Raw genomic sequence first — 16,208 nt, 5'->3', positions numbered from 1 at the left:
AGCTTTTCAAGGCTGAAAGAAGGGATGTGGGGTCATACAGGGTATAAACAGTCAAGAAAGAATTTGTGATGCAATGATATGACTTGATAAAAATCTGTAGATGATACTTATAACATGCTGAGTTACAGAAAAGACAGAAGGTAATTGAACGTAGCATATATATCAGAAAACTAAAAGACAAAATTTAGCACTAAATCCAGTCATATAACCAGTATAAAAAAAAAAAAAAAATTATAAAAGCATCCTATCATATGTACATGAAAAGTATAAAACAAGACATTTCGTTATCTTGACAGTTATGAAAGACTTGTTGTTTACAGGTAGAAGCCATTTATTAAAGCAAGGAATTAAGTAACACACAACCAAAAATTGAAGAAGGTATCGTAGGAAAAACAGCCTCATATATCCATGAGAGAGACAAACAAGCACATGCCTGGGGATAAAGGCATGAAAATACTTCACAAACAAGGATGCAAGTTAAAATTAGAAAAACCATGGTAATAATACTGCTGGAGGGAAAAGCTGCATAGACACTCACAAGCCATGTAGCTGTTAGGAGCATTAAATATTTTCAAGGTGTCATAAAAGTATTTATGTGCCACAAATATAGCAAAGGTTTCCTGTTTACTTTTAAAAGAAGTGCACAAATGAAAAAATATCAGCTTGAGCTGGCTTGCTGGAGTAAGAGAAATTCAATAGAAGTAGAACAGGAAATTGAATTAATGTTAACTATTGAAAAATAGAATTTAAAAAGGGTATTGAATGAGAGGAAAATGAGAATAAAAAATGTATAATAAAATACCTGCAGTAGAATTGTAAAGCCAATGCTATTGGTGAGTTTGATGACATTCCTTCTCTTCTTGATGTACTCATAGGCAATTCCAACATTGGAGCCATTGAGACTAATAGGTTGATCTAACAGGCTCAGAGGCTAAAAGAGAAAAGATAAGAGAGTTTGGAAGTATTATTCATTTTGGCACAAGAATAACCACACAAGCAAATCAATAGTGAAATCTGCAGCAAGGTAAATACTAACACTGGACTGCCATTGTGAAAAAAAAAAATAAATAAATGAAAGAATGAATGAATAAATAAATAAATAAATAAATAAATGAATAAATGATAATTAAAAAGTAATAAAAAGTAATAATAATAATAATAATAATAATAATAATAATAATAATAATAATAATAATAACGATAATAATAATAATACCAATAATAATAATAATGATAATAATAACAATAATAATAATGATAATAATAATAATAATAATAACAACAAAGAAAACAAAAGAAGTACAAATATGCATGTATAAAAATGAAAAAGTGCATAGACCTGTAGTCATACAAAGAAGTCCTGAAAGGGAAAATCTCGTATACGAAATGATAGTTATCACGTTGTGTGATCCACAGAAAGCAGAAGTATACATTTTCATTTGATGGCATTGAAATACATCTGTACATAGTGTAGAAGAGTTATAGAGATTAACTAATATACACTCAAATGAGATTAATAGAGGGGTCTAGATAAACAAAACAAAAATCACACAGATAGTGTAATCAAGGAAGCAGTGCAAATTTATTTTGTGCTGCTGCTATTCTGGACACACAAAAAAAATAAAATCTTGGATGAATACGGAAAATGTATCACAGACCTCTCATTAAGGTACATGGATGCTGCCTCAGGCAAGACAAGAGAAATGAAGTCATTAACCTCAAAGGTCTCTTTAAGACCTTATCTTGCTGGCACCAAGTAAGTCTTTTAAAGACCCATTCTTTGATGCAGCTCTCACATCATGTAATAAGAAGGCTGACATGAAGCTATGCCAAACACATGCCTCATTTAACAACGCTGGTCTTCTGTACAATGTGAATTAGTGTGAATACAACAAAATGAGCAGGATATGACGAGAAGAACCTTGTAAAGAGATGAGTGGAAGTGACAAATGTGCTGTTTAATTAATAACGTCCCATAAGGCAAAACGGATGTAGACATAATATATTTCCTTATTTCCTGTTATTACACGACCATATCGGTTACATGGCTCACAAATTGAAATAGACTCTCATGGCTCACCCTAACACATTAGAGTGAAAGTGCAGTACATATTTGGGTCACTATAAATATAAGTATATCATATATATTCATAATATGTAGTGTGTGGATATCCTCCAGAGACTGTATCTAAAGTACAGTTCTATTTCACATTAAATTGACTTTGATGAATTGAGTAAAACAGAATGGTAAAGTTCTACGAGAATTGGACATACAATGTACATGTAAAAAGGTGAAAGTTCCAGCAGAATCAGACATAAAATGCAAGGGTCATAGAATTTTGAAGTCTCATGCATGTCTGAGAATGGTAAGATTTGATGGATACGGCCATGATGCATCCTCTCACCATTCTGTTATTGGTTCTCACACAAACTTTTCATTTCATACAAATATCATGTTTTCTATTGAGTAATGTAACAGCTTATAATCATGGCATCCCTCAAGTCAGCACTGCTTAGGTGTCACAACACTACAATAATTTGATTTAAAAAAGACAGAAGTTTTCTTGTTGCTTTCATTTGAAAACAGGAAATTCAGTAAAAATTTGGTAGTAGGTTAGTGGGAGATGAATAAAGGATGACATCTGATATAATTTGCATACAGTGTATTTCATTGCAACTCATATTCCTTTTTAATGAAAACATTTTATAAACTTTTAAATCCCATAACTTGTTAATCTCATGTCAAACTCTAAGAAAACTTGTCATTCCCTTTGTTTGATTTAACTCTATTATTAGAATCAACTAGAACAAGAAGTAGAATTGCAATTATTTAATGATTTCACTGCAGTAAAGCTCTACCGATTTAATAAACATTAAACAAATTTAACCCAATTTGGTTAACAAATACTATCTAAGAAACATTTATAGTTTTACTTTCTATGTGTGTGTGTGTGTTCTGCTATTTGTAAACTTTTTAGCAGGCATCTTCTCCATTGTCCTGAATGACACATGTCTTTGCAACAACAAAAAAAGAAAAAAAAAATAGAATCTTAACACATCTACCTAATCACTACTGATGGATGCACATCAATTTGTGATTGAAGCTAAACAAGCAGCTGTTTCAAGTGACAAGAAAATTGCAAATGAGCCAAAAATGGCATGGCAATATGCTGGATTCAGTCTGAAAACTCTTAGCCACACTGTACCCAAGACAGCACATAGAGTCTGTGTACAACTAAACCCTGGTGGGCTGGAGCCACGATAAATTGGAGTGTGGCCATGACATTTACTTGCCAACCATCCACGAAAATCCCTGGGGTATCCAGAGTGATGGCTCACCTGAGGTAAGACTGACGGGACACCCTGATGTAGACAGATTAATTCTATGTCCATAACACGTTACCCTTTTTGCTTTAAGTACCCTGACTCTATACTCAAGGCACTTTATTCAGCTGGTGTAACACTTTGTTTAATAGGGAAGATGACATCGTGCAAAATGCCACTATATCAACATCAGCAGAATGTAGCAATCAGCTACAAATATCCATCAATTCTTTGTGCCAGGCTTGTGATATTTTACAAAATATCTCACAAAATTGCAATACAAGCACTGCTGAAAACAGATCTATGCCAGCATCTCATTTAGAAGCTGTTGAAAACAAAACAAAAGACAACGATCACACAGGTTCTTACCTCTTGAAATACTTGATGTCCTGTTAAAACACATTTAAGGTGGACTCCTACTATTCACAAAACATGCTATCAGTATCAAAGACATAGAGATGTTATATTCCATCCTCCATCCAGACTGACTTCTGATTTGCTAATCAATCACATACAAACAAAATTACTGCATCATGTTATCAAACTGATTCCAAACAATCCCATCAAAACTGCACTCCAACTCTGCTCAACTAGCAGTTTGTTGATACTTCAAAATAAAGGCTCCAATAATCTTAGCTCCAGCACTTCCTTTTCTTCAATCAAAATGGGGTTCCTATCAATATCAGCTCCAGAATGGCACAACACCCAAAGTGCTCCACAACCTGTTCTACTGATCACATCAAAGGGTAGATTCTTGAAGTACAGTTGTATAAGAGACAAACTTTTATTGTTTCATCATGGAATAGCTCACAGTCACACTGGACTTCAAACCTTGTTCTGCCAATATCCCACACTGTAAAAGACTTTGCACGTGGTAAAACTAGCACTGCTTCCTTCTCCACAGAGAGAGAGAGAGAGAGAGAGAGAAAAAAAAAACTTGGTGGATGCGGAATACATAAACATATGTCCATATCAGTTATATCCGCACAGTATTTCCTGCAACACTATCTACCTCCCCCTTATCTCTAGCTGCATTTTTCTTCAGCTGAGAGAGTTGTCTCTCTCATATTAATAAAATCCAAATTGAGTCTTTGTACCATACCTTGAAGGAAGTAACATGTGCTAAAACTGTGTTCCAAATATGTTAAAATATGCAGTAACATACAGGGTTGTGGACTTTGGAATGTTTTGATATGAGACCACATCAACTGAAACCTGTTAATATCATGGATAGGTTGAAGTACTGACAATGAACTTTGTATTTTTGTTTTGGTTTTCCTTTTCTTTTCTTTTTTGTCATGAGTTCCGTATCTTAACTGTTATCATCCAAATCAATGGATATTTTTCACTTTTTAGAAATTCTGAACACTGACTGTGCACTTTAAACATTTTTATCAGCTTCCTGTCACTATTAAAGGGATTTATGCTTTCCATTTTCTGACATGACATGATATGATCAAGACTTCATGTACATGTGAAAAATTGCTTTCTTTAACAGTATAATAGAGTAAAATCAAAAAGAGCTCTGTTAGTTCTTGAGGTGAGTCACCTTTTCTTTCACCTTTCTCTTTGTGCTTTAACAGGAACTACAGACAATAATTCCCTGATCTATGGTATCAATGACCAAACTTCAATCAAGGTAGATGGAGGTAAGCAGGATATACTGGCTTCATGAGGGATTAAGACAGGAAATGGGACACACATAATTTGCTCCTGTGTTTGTTCTTGCCTTCTCTCATTTCTTGTTTCTATTTTAAAGTATAGAATGCAAAGAAAACCTAAAACCTGAACATAAAGAAAACTTGATATAACTAGAAATGTCGCTACAGCGACTGGTTATACCCCCGCCAAACAACATTTCATAAGCTTTGGTCAAAACAACATTTCATAAACTTTGGTAAAAAAACTGAGGAAGTAGTTAAATCCGCAAGATCTTTCCTTGATCTTCTGCCATTAATATGCCGTTACCATGGCAACGTACTTTTGGGTACTGTCGAAAAATGCGTCTTGCACATCTACAACCAAAGGCACACATCTGTACCAAGTTTCATGGAAATTGGGCAAAAACTGAGGAAGTAGTTTGCAACACAAAATTTTCCATCATTTTGGCTCATAATATGTTAGCGTGTTACCATGGCAACATACTTTTTGTAACTGTCAAGAAATGTGTCATGCTGACCTATATCCTAAGACAAACATTCAATATGAATTCCATGAGAATTGGAAGAACACTGATGAAGCAGTTTTGCCATGAAGCATTTTGCCCTATATTTTACCAATAACATGCCGTTACCATGGCAATGCACTTTTTGCCACTACGGAAATATGTGTCTTGCACATTAACATATTCAGATGAACATCTGTACCTAATTTCATAAAAATTGATCAAAAACTGTGGGAGGAGTTCGCGACGCAAGATTTGTACCCATTTTTGCCCATAATATGCCGTTACCATGGCAACGTACTTTTGGGTACTGTAAAAAATACGTCTTGCACATCTACAACCCAAGGCACACATCTGTGCCAAGTTTTATGGGAATCGGTTGAAAACTGAGGAAGTACATGTAGTTCGCGACGCAAGATTTGGAACGGACCGACCGCCTGACCGCCCGACCGCCCGACCGACCGCCCGCCCGCCCGACCGACCGACCGACCGTCCGCTAATTCCTATATACCCCCTTCAAACTTCGTTTGGCGGGGGTATAATAACTAAGAAAGAAAGGGCCAATACAACTGGCTTATTAAGGGCATAATGCTAGATCTAAGACTCATCATACAAAGAGGAAAGTGGAAAGAACAGTCTTTATGAGAAAGAATCATAAGTAAGACTTATGTGTGTGTGTGTCTGTGTGTATGAGGTAGCCACCCCCCCCCCCCCCAATGTCAAATACCCTGTAACTTGGTATTGAAAGAGATCTAAGAAATGTGGCCTATGGAGCACACATAAGACATTAAACTGAATATCAGGCTTGACAATATAAATGGCAAGACACTGAAGGAAGTATTATTTATAAGAAAAAGGCAGATTTGACTATGATGGACCTTCATGCAAAGTTTTACAGAGATCTTTCATATGCAGCTCTCAGAGCCCACACAGAAATGTGAGATGGCAGCAGATTGCCTACTGAGGGCAGCATCACCAAAAAACAGCAGGCATGTAGAGTTTATAACGATGCATCCACATTCATCAGTATCTATCATGAAACACCTTCCGAATGGCACAAACAAGACACCCACCAAAATGTGACTTTTCACCTTATGAAAGGCGGACAGCTGGGAGCAGCATTAAAAAAAAAAAAAAAGATCTAAATTTCACCATGATGCAGGTTTACATACGTTTTGAAAACACAAAAAATCCAGAAATGTAGATGATAGAGCACCAACAAGAAAATAATAAAACATGGTGCAGGCTTTTTACCTAATTAAAGGCAGAACATAGGGACCAGCATAACCAAAACTAGTAGAAGGGGTCAAGATTTGGCAATGATACATCTCCATTAAAAAAACTTGACTGAAATCCATTGAGAAAGGTGTCCAATTAAATAGAGGGCAGACAAAGAGAACTTGAAAACTCAACAATTTTGTATGCAGACAGAATGAGTGATGGTGCTACTACAGACAGTTTCTGGTGGCTAGATTTTTAAATAGCACACTTCCATATCAGAACTGAACAAAATCCATCAAGAAATGCAACCCATATGCCACACATACACACACACACACACACACACAGTGACTAAAATGTGACCTTTGACCCTATCAAAGATAGAACACTATGGGCAGCATCACCAAAACACAATAAGGGATCTAAGTTTGACCATGATGCACCTCCATAAGGGTTCTGAAAAAAGAAATGTGCATGGTATAAGGCACACAAGAAATATAACATAGTGGCTGACTTTGGCCCTGTAAAAGGCAGAACATTGGGAGCATCATCACCAAAAATTATAGGGGTTCATATTTGACAAGAAAGGCCTCTGTACAAAACTTCAACAAAATCTGTCAAGAAATGAGGATAGTGAAGTGGACACAAGCAGACCCTCAAAGATCAATCTTTTTTGTGTATGTGAAACAAGACAAAGGAGGGTGCTACCACCAAACATCACAGGGAACTTAATTTCGTTTGTTTGTTTGTTTTCAATTAATGATACACCTTCATACCCAATTTGAAGAAGATTCTTCACGAAATGTAGCCAGTATTAGGCACACTTAATGTGACGAAGCAGTGTCATCAGCATAACACCGCTAAATCACAAGTATCCTCCAGCACCATGTATCAGGTGATACAATGAAAGGAAGGATACCGGTCCTGATAATTCTCATCAAACATGGAACAGATGAGTGTTTTGTGTGACCTTCCCTAGAGGTATCACAAATGCTTTCATTCACACTACTCATCACATATGATGTCTGTATTTTCAAGAAATTCAGAGTGCATATCTAATACAAGTAAAGACTCATTACTGATTCTTTTAAAATAAATTTGTACAATAAGTCTATCCAACCCATTACATTAACCAATGCACTTCATTCCACTTAATAAAATTCATTCATAATGCCAGCTACTAGATGTGATTCCTCTGTTATCTGAAATGTCTGCATAGAACAATACTACACAAGTACTGCACAAGTACAAACTGGCATAATTTCCAGTTGAAATATTATTAATAATTTTCCATGAATCTACTGTGATACAGGTCTAAATAGTAAATAAACCTTTTCAGTACTTAAGGATATGATAGGTAGATACAGTATATAATGCACATGATGCACCCTTACTGACGTAATATTTGGAAATAATATGTCTAAACTACTAGAATGTGTGCAACATCAGTGTATCAGTCACTGAGTGAGTCAACAGTCAAACAAGAGACCCAGGGGTCACGCGCTCACCTGAGTATCGCAAGTTCACCTTCCATGCATTCTTGCAGACTCTTACCTGAGAACATTGGAAACTTATGGTGGGGGTAGCTTGGAGAGTGGGGACATGGTGTCCATTTACATATTCCATCACACTGGTAAAAAATACCTACTAAGTACACTGTACTTTATAGAATGTTGGATTATGCAGCTTGGGGGGGGGGAGACTTAAAGCCCTATCACTTTTGATTAGAACTAGAGAAAAACATTATTGAATATTCATTAATTTAGGAGGTTTCCCCAGGGAAAGCATGGAGCCCATTCTTTGAAATCTTATCCCCATGGTAATGCTACTTGCCAAGTTTGGTGAAAACCCATTATGTTGTTTTCAGCAAGATAAAAATTCAGGCACACATTTGGACACCCCCCCCCCCCCCAATCCCATCAAGCTTCCTTGGGTCCCAAGGAGGGTGGAAAGGGGGGGGGGGTAGGGCACCCCTGATTTTCCCATGAACAAACTTGAAACAACAGTCATCAATATACTGACTCATTGTATCAACTTACCTTAATCACTTCTGGTTCCAGAGAAAATCTGTAAAGATTCCTTACAGGAGGGGGGGGGGGGGGACCCCTGGGGCCCGGTGCCCATTTGATGGAATTGAGATTCTATCCCACTAGGGATACTACCTGCCAAGTTTGGTGAAAATTTGTGATAGGGTTTTCAAGAAAAAGATTAAAATTTACAATTCCGGTCCAAATTTAGGCCCCCTGGGGCCCCCCAGATGGGGCATGGTGCCCATTTGATGGAATTGAGATTCTATCCCCCTAGGGATGCTACTTGACAAGTTTGGTGAAAATTTGTGATAGGGTTTTCAAGAAAAAGATGCAAATTTACAATTTCGGTCCAAATTTACGGCCCCTGGGGCCCCCCAGGTGGGGCATGGTGCCCATTTGATAAGAATGAGATTCTTTCCCCCTAGGGACGCTACCTGCCAACTTTGGTGAAAATTCATAATGGCATTTTCAAGAAAAAGATGAAAATGTACAATTTGGGCCCCATTAGGACCCCTCCCCACCCCTCTCCCCTGGGTCCAAAGGGGGGCACCCCTGATTCCGCCATGAACAAACTTGAAACTACAGTCATCAATGTACTAATTCATAGTATTAACTTAGCTTTATCACTTCTGGTTCTAGAGAAGAAGATTTTTTAAGATTCCTTCATTTTGGGGGGGCCCCCCAGGTGGGGTATGGTGCCCACTTGGACAAATTGAGATCCTATCCCCCTAGGGATGCTACCTGCCAAGTTTGGTGAAAATCGGTCAAGGGGTTCTCAAGAAGAAGATGAAAATGTAAAAAGTTTACGCACGACGGACGACGCACGACGGACGACGCACGACGGACGCCGGACGGAGAGCGATCGCAATAGCTCACTTGAGCCTTCGGCTCAGGTGAGCTAATAAGATTACACAGATGATACAGAGCTTATAATGATCAGACTGCAACAAACACACGTCTTCTTGAACAATCTAACAGCAACCATGCATGCTACCTCCAGCCATCATTAACTCACCCTCATATCAAATGTAATCTGACAATTTCAGAATGTGCATGTACAGGTCAACACCACTCTAACAGGGTTCAATATGAAAATAGTCAAAGGTAAAAGTACCACAAGCTAAAGTACCGAGGGTCAGTGTGCAAGAGGTAAGTGAATGATGAATCGGTCATCCTATGAACTCACCGATGATGGGTCTCTCTCTTCCTTCATGAGGAAAAGTTTGTTGACCTGTCCCTTGAGGACAGCCCACACAGGTTTCCAGGATCGACTTGAGGCCAGCTGGGAGGTGAAAAAAAAAAGAAAGAAAGAACAATATACCTCTTCCCATCACAGTCCAACAGTGACACTTGAATCATGAGATGAACAGCTTTATGCAGCCTTCCTGGTGAAGGCAAGCATTGAAGATGTTGACTGGAGAGGGCGTGTGTTCACATTACGAAAGTTGTCATGCTATTGAGTGAAGATTTCATGACCAACATGTTTTCTAAACTTTCCTGAAATAGCCGAAGGTTCTTACATTTTGTAATGGAGGTTGATGAAGCAATCAAAGAACAGAATAAATGTGTGGAGTATCTCTGGTCAGTCTTTGTCCACTCAGAAGTCTCTCTGTTACTTTTAACCCATTGAGGACAAGTCCCGAGTATACTCAGGCAGGTGTCTATGGGAAATTTATGCGTGATGTAGCAAAATCAGTCCATCCTCAATGGATTAGCAGCTCCTATAAAATGGTAAATATGGATAATAATCCAATGGCCGGCTGAAAGCAATAACAAGGTGAGTCTTTCAGTTTGCCTAAAATTCCCCGCGGGCATAAGTTTTTATTAATTACCAGTGCTATGACCAGTACTAACGACCACTCAGAGATATCACTGCTCAAATCTGTGGCTTTGTTCATTTAGTTGGCTTGCAGTAATCATGCTCACTGATGTCACAATTGCATACTATAATATGAGGAATGTTCGTGTGCATTTTAATTTCGCGAATTTCACGAGCGCCGAGATTCGCAAAATTAAAATTAAATTTCTTGTCTACACTATATGCACTGAACGCCGGTGTCAATTCGCAAAAATTTCATGCCACGAAAAAGGTCGTCGGCTCCAACTCACGAGAATTTCATGCTGCGAATATATCATGTTTTACAGTACCTTAGCAGCATGCACTCTATCAGTTCAGTGTGCACTAAATGATTTATTTACTCTTTACAATTTCTAAGTTCATGTTCAGAGTGTTTGGAACATTACTTCAGACATTGTGGCTTTCGAGCAAGTTCTAAATGTAGCTGACCGATATTCAACCATAAAGGTAAATTCAAAAAAAAAGTTCAAAGACTCATTTCATAAAACAAATAATGAACGGGTTCAAGTTTGAGATGTTAGCAGAGTTGCAGGGCACTCTAGTATATTCACCATGTCATGCAACATATACGTATGTACACGCGGCTGCACCTTGTGCATGTTTAACCAGTGGAAATACTCATGAGTGCATGGCATCTCCACTAACGCACTCTCACCTGTGCATTATACTATTCCACGTGCTAGCTTACCTTGATGTTCATTGGCCCTTCTTTGATGTTAGGTTCGCTGCCAAGCAGCTCGATGATGGATGGTCGCCGCGGTTGTGTGGCTTCAACAACCTTTGGTGTGCCTTCCCCAAAAAAGGATTTCAGTTTTCGAATACTGGCATTACGCTTTGGCGTTATTTTTCTGAAAAAGACAAAACAAGCAACAAAAAAAAACAATTACTTATAATAGTTTTTTTTTTTAAACAAAACACAGAAAAATCAAAGATTGTTTGAATCACATACTCAGATGTCAGAGTCTCACCTTTCAAACATTCATATAAAATTTTGGTGTAGTTACACTTTACCCCTGTAGCAAGAGAAGCTCCTGTACATACTGTAAAAGTGGAAATTTTCGCGGTGTTGAAATTTTGGCGCATTTTGCGCAACAAGAAACTAGCACGAAAATAAAAGCACGCAAATATTTTTGCATGCCATATGTTCCAGTGATTGATGTCTTGATTCCGCGGAATTAAAAACTCATGAAACTCTTCTCACCCGGCCAAACGCGAACAATTAGTCGTGTGAAAATATATCCACTTTTACAGTATTCAGGTATACTGAGTTTTTAGAACTGACGATATTTTACTGACTATTTTACTAGGACATCACACCTTGTGGACACAGAAGAATTGGCGTAGGCTTTGAGAACTGATGAAGGGAACTGACAGAATGAGAGATGCTACGAATCACAGCCTAATGTACTCACTCTCTAGTCGGGCGTTCACCTTCCTGTGATGAAGTCACACTCCCAGAGTCCCCTTGTTCATCATCTTCTCCGTCTGAGCCTGTGGCACGCAAGTAAGATGTCCTACGCACCAACCGCTGCCTTCCGCTGGGACCTGGCCACAGAGAACAAAAATCAGATCACAGTATTGTCTTGGGATGAGAGAAGCATTGATTAAACACAATATCAATCATGATGTTCTATTGTCTACCATTTCTTCATTTGACAAGCAGTCTACATCATAGGCAACATACCTTCTCAGAGAATTCTCAAGAGAGTTTCTCAAAGCGCTCTCACTTCTGTTACTGCGCCATCCAACAATGGAAATTGGAAAGTTTCATGGACAAAATCACTCAATATTGATTTGAGATCAATCTAAAATGGTTGGCCAGATTTTGAGTGCAATGCAGTGAGTGAGCCAGTGGGTGGCATGCTCATCACGACATGATCCTGTTGAAGCAAATCATAGTCTTGTTGAACTGTTCAAACAAAAATAGCTTGACATAAAGATAAGGTATATCCATAGAAGGCTAACATGCATGAAATGAAAGACACTAATACCCTGTTGAGTAACCACACCCTAGATTTATTTCTTAAGATATGACCATTTTATCACTGAGTGGCTTTGAATGCAGGAAATGGCATATTTGAGAAACGACACACACTTTGTATGTGTGTCAAACCAGCAGAGTAAAGCCCCAATTAATGCCTGAAATCTAGTATTGCATGTGATTTTAACTTGATACACCATTTAAAGGGGAATGTAGTAACTTTTGGGGGCTATCTTGATCACTACTTTTAATAATTATAAGACAATATAATGATCCAGGACCTATACTCTGACATACAGAAGATCTTAGCCAAGACATCATTTGTACACATTGGGTGTTTTACGTTGTTTTAGTTAAACGATGACATGCTTGGATCATATTCATACAATGTATGACACAATCTTTCACTTATGCCAGTTCTCATAGAAGTTTTATCATAATCACTATATTCAAATTGTATTTATTTGCTTACTATTTCAAAGAGTGTGTATTTACATAAAGAAAACACTCAACATAGCAAGACCATGTACAATCAAAAAGATATAATTTTATGTGAATTTGAAATCATAATCTGGTTCAGTCAAGTCAATATGGTGAAGTGATAAGACATGCATAACTGCAGAGGGAAGTGATACACTGTGTAGCATTCATTCAAAGTGCAAGTAATAACATGGTCTGGCCTTTGTGTGTTTGTTTGTGGGGGAGTTAGCAGGAGTTACAAAATAACTTGTATAATCTCAGGGAAACATAATGGTGAAAAAATTGAATGACACTTTCCACACATTTTTTAAAGCAAATATCCAATTATACGGCTATACGTGTACACCCACAGGCATACCACATTAATGCACTCACGACCATGATCAGTGAAAACATGAATGATGTTAAATCTACGCCTCCACCATTCCTCATATATTCTTATACCACAGGTAATGAAAATCTATTTCTGCAAATTAAAAGATGATTATCACTGACAGAATATTTTAACCAATTATTCTACACATCATCATAAACATTACTATTTAGTGCAGTGATGAACTTTTACTGAAACACTGACAAAAATAAGATTTAAAAGATATGGGGTAACCAAAACCAATTCATCAGCTTTATGACTGTTGTGACATTATCTACAACTCTACACTACTCCTGACAAAACTATTTATTCTTAGAAGAAAATCTTGTTTATAATAGCACTGAGAGCAAGAGAGACAAAATCAACATAAAATCAACATATCAAACTTAAATCAATGATTCCCTTTTCATACATCAATCAACCATCTTCCATATCACTTGCTGTACACCCGTATGGAAAATTAATGAGATGTTTGCAAGGAAAACAACAAAATGACATAATTAGGGCAACAAAAACCCAAATAAACAAGTGAGTACTTAGATGAATTCAGAAGTTGTCAACACACAGACACACAAAAAAAAGTTTTTGCAAACATAATACTAGTGAATGTGGAATGCTGCCCTCTTGTGATATAATAGAAGGATAAATCAAGACATGTTTAAAGTGATATACATTACATGCATTAGATTCCTGCTTGGTGCTCTTATCCAGTGTGGCGTGCTAGTTGTTAAAAACAGAATAAAACATAGCTCTTTCTAAGTCTGCGAATCACAAAAATGTCCACTGTGGTAAAACCTGTCATCTCAGAAGTCTGACAATATTTCTGTCTTTGAGTGGCAGCTATGACCATTGCAAATCATGCAATAAACTGAACTTCACACCAAACAATGCGGATTTAACCTCATTTGACAACTCAATTGTATGCATAAATACTTACATATAAATGCCATATTATTAATGAAATGGACATGTTCCACATTTATCTTAAATAATCCATAAGCAGTCTTATTGTGATCCCAGAGTAGAATAGCCACTAGACAATAAAGAGCACAACACAAGATTTGATTATGATGTTTTGAATGGAGGAATTTTCTGATTTTTTTTTTTCTTTGACATAATTTGTACAACAAATAGCCCCAGATATAATACATGTACTCTCATCATGGCCTATAGAAAAAGACACACACTGATGGAACCCAGCGTACTGACAGGGAGGTGTGAGAGACACAGTAGAGATAGTGTAAGGTAGACATCGTCTTGTATGTCAGGCATGGTTGAGAAATGTGTATGAATAAGATGGGAGAAAAGACCTTGACTATAAGCCCTGCTTGCCTCCATGCACTGAAATAAGAGGAAGATTTTCCATAGCAAGCAAGGCTGTGTCAATAGGGAGAACTGAGAAAAATGAGGGTGATCCATTTGATATCTCTTTCAAGGACATGGCTAGAGTATGGATACTAAAAGGAATTTGAGTGAGAGAGAAATAAAAAAAAAAAACAACTTAAGGAGACTCTAAGAAGACAAATAGAAATTGATTGATAGGTCTTTGCCAACCCTCTTCATACCTGTCCAATTTGTGCAAGGTATCCATGAATTTACCAAGAAAAAAACAATAAGCTACATACATCAAGTAGGCCTACCATTTTCATTGCACTCAAAATAACATGTTGCTTTTTTTTTTCAGGTTGGAAACCTATCATGACCCAAATTTCGGCACTGTTACAGCGAGAACAGAAATAACACATTTATTCATGAGATTCGGGCCGCGATCCAAATGGCACAAATTCGTGTGACTCTTTGCAAAAGGACGCAGGTGTGCAGTGAGAGCAGTAACTGCAAACAATTTCCAAATTGTATATCCCACAATGCACCATGCGTGTCGCTATTTATATAATATTGACTGGCCTCGAGGGAGATACCAGAAAATATTGCCCAAACTGAAAGAATATTGCCCGAGTCGAAGACGAGGGCAATATTCTTTCAGTGCGGGCAATATTTATATGGTATCTCCCTCAAGGCCAGTCAATATCATAATTATTACCTATCCCCTAGGTAAATTAAGAAAATATGTGAATACAGCTATACACTATGATATAGATCAAGCCACATTTTACTACCTGCAGATTATCACCAACATGTCGAATAATTGAAAAATTGTTCATCAATGTATATCATTCAAGTCCAACTTCAAAGATGCATATGTAGTTTTAGAGGCGAACTTCAAACATCTGAACGCTTTATTTGCTTCTGTTTCAATTTGGAGAGTTGTAATAACTGATGGTCACTGTGCAGTTAGTCATTGCTTGACGCGTCGTGCTGCTGGAACTAGTGGAAGTGGTCGACCTTGTATGAGTTGATTTATCGGCGTTCTTCTGCGGTGCGTGTAATCGACACGCAGCGACGTCCTTGAATGTTTTCTCTTCGTGGTCGATCGGAATGTTAACATGAGGTGGGAAGAGAAGGAGTGGAATCTCTCTTCCCACCTCCCTGTTTTACAGTGCACTCCCGTTATAACGAACACGCGGTTATAACAAAATTCTGGTTATAACGAAGTAAAAATTTGGGCTGCAATGTCATCCACTCTATGTATTTCTATCGTTTATTTGTTCGGTTACAACAAAATTCCGATATGACGAAAGAATAACTGCCGGTCCCGAGGATTTCGTTATAACGGGAGCCCACTGTATATGTAAAACCCCGGATGCTCGTAATATGCTCTAATATCGCCCGCTGAACTCCCGACCCTGCAAAATAACAACTGTAATTGCCTCGCAAAA

The 16,208-nt window shown here is 37.6% G+C and overlaps 1 protein-coding gene across 1 annotated transcript in view; it reads right to left on the bottom strand.

The window, feature by feature from the left end:
* LOC140243732 (rho GTPase-activating protein 21-like) overlaps nt 1–16,208 on the bottom strand; it is a 115,144-nt gene that overhangs the window by 23,864 nt on the left and 75,072 nt on the right. The window contains exons 6-9 of the mRNA XM_072323397.1: nt 12,010–12,142; nt 11,286–11,445; nt 9,926–10,021; nt 803–931 (exon numbers count right to left, since the gene is read on the bottom strand). Of these exons, the coding sequence (XP_072179498.1) occupies nt 803–931; nt 9,926–10,021; nt 11,286–11,445; nt 12,010–12,142 (518 nt within the window). The remainder of the gene's footprint in view (nt 1–802; nt 932–9,925; nt 10,022–11,285; nt 11,446–12,009; nt 12,143–16,208) is intronic.

Source organism: Diadema setosum, chromosome 20 (assembly GCF_964275005.1).
Source record: "Diadema setosum chromosome 20, eeDiaSeto1, whole genome shotgun sequence".
NCBI lineage: Eukaryota > Metazoa > Echinodermata > Echinoidea > Diadematoida > Diadematidae > Diadema > Diadema setosum.
The sequence above is the reverse complement of the archived record's forward strand: the minus strand, read 5'-3'. Positions and strand labels throughout refer to the sequence as shown.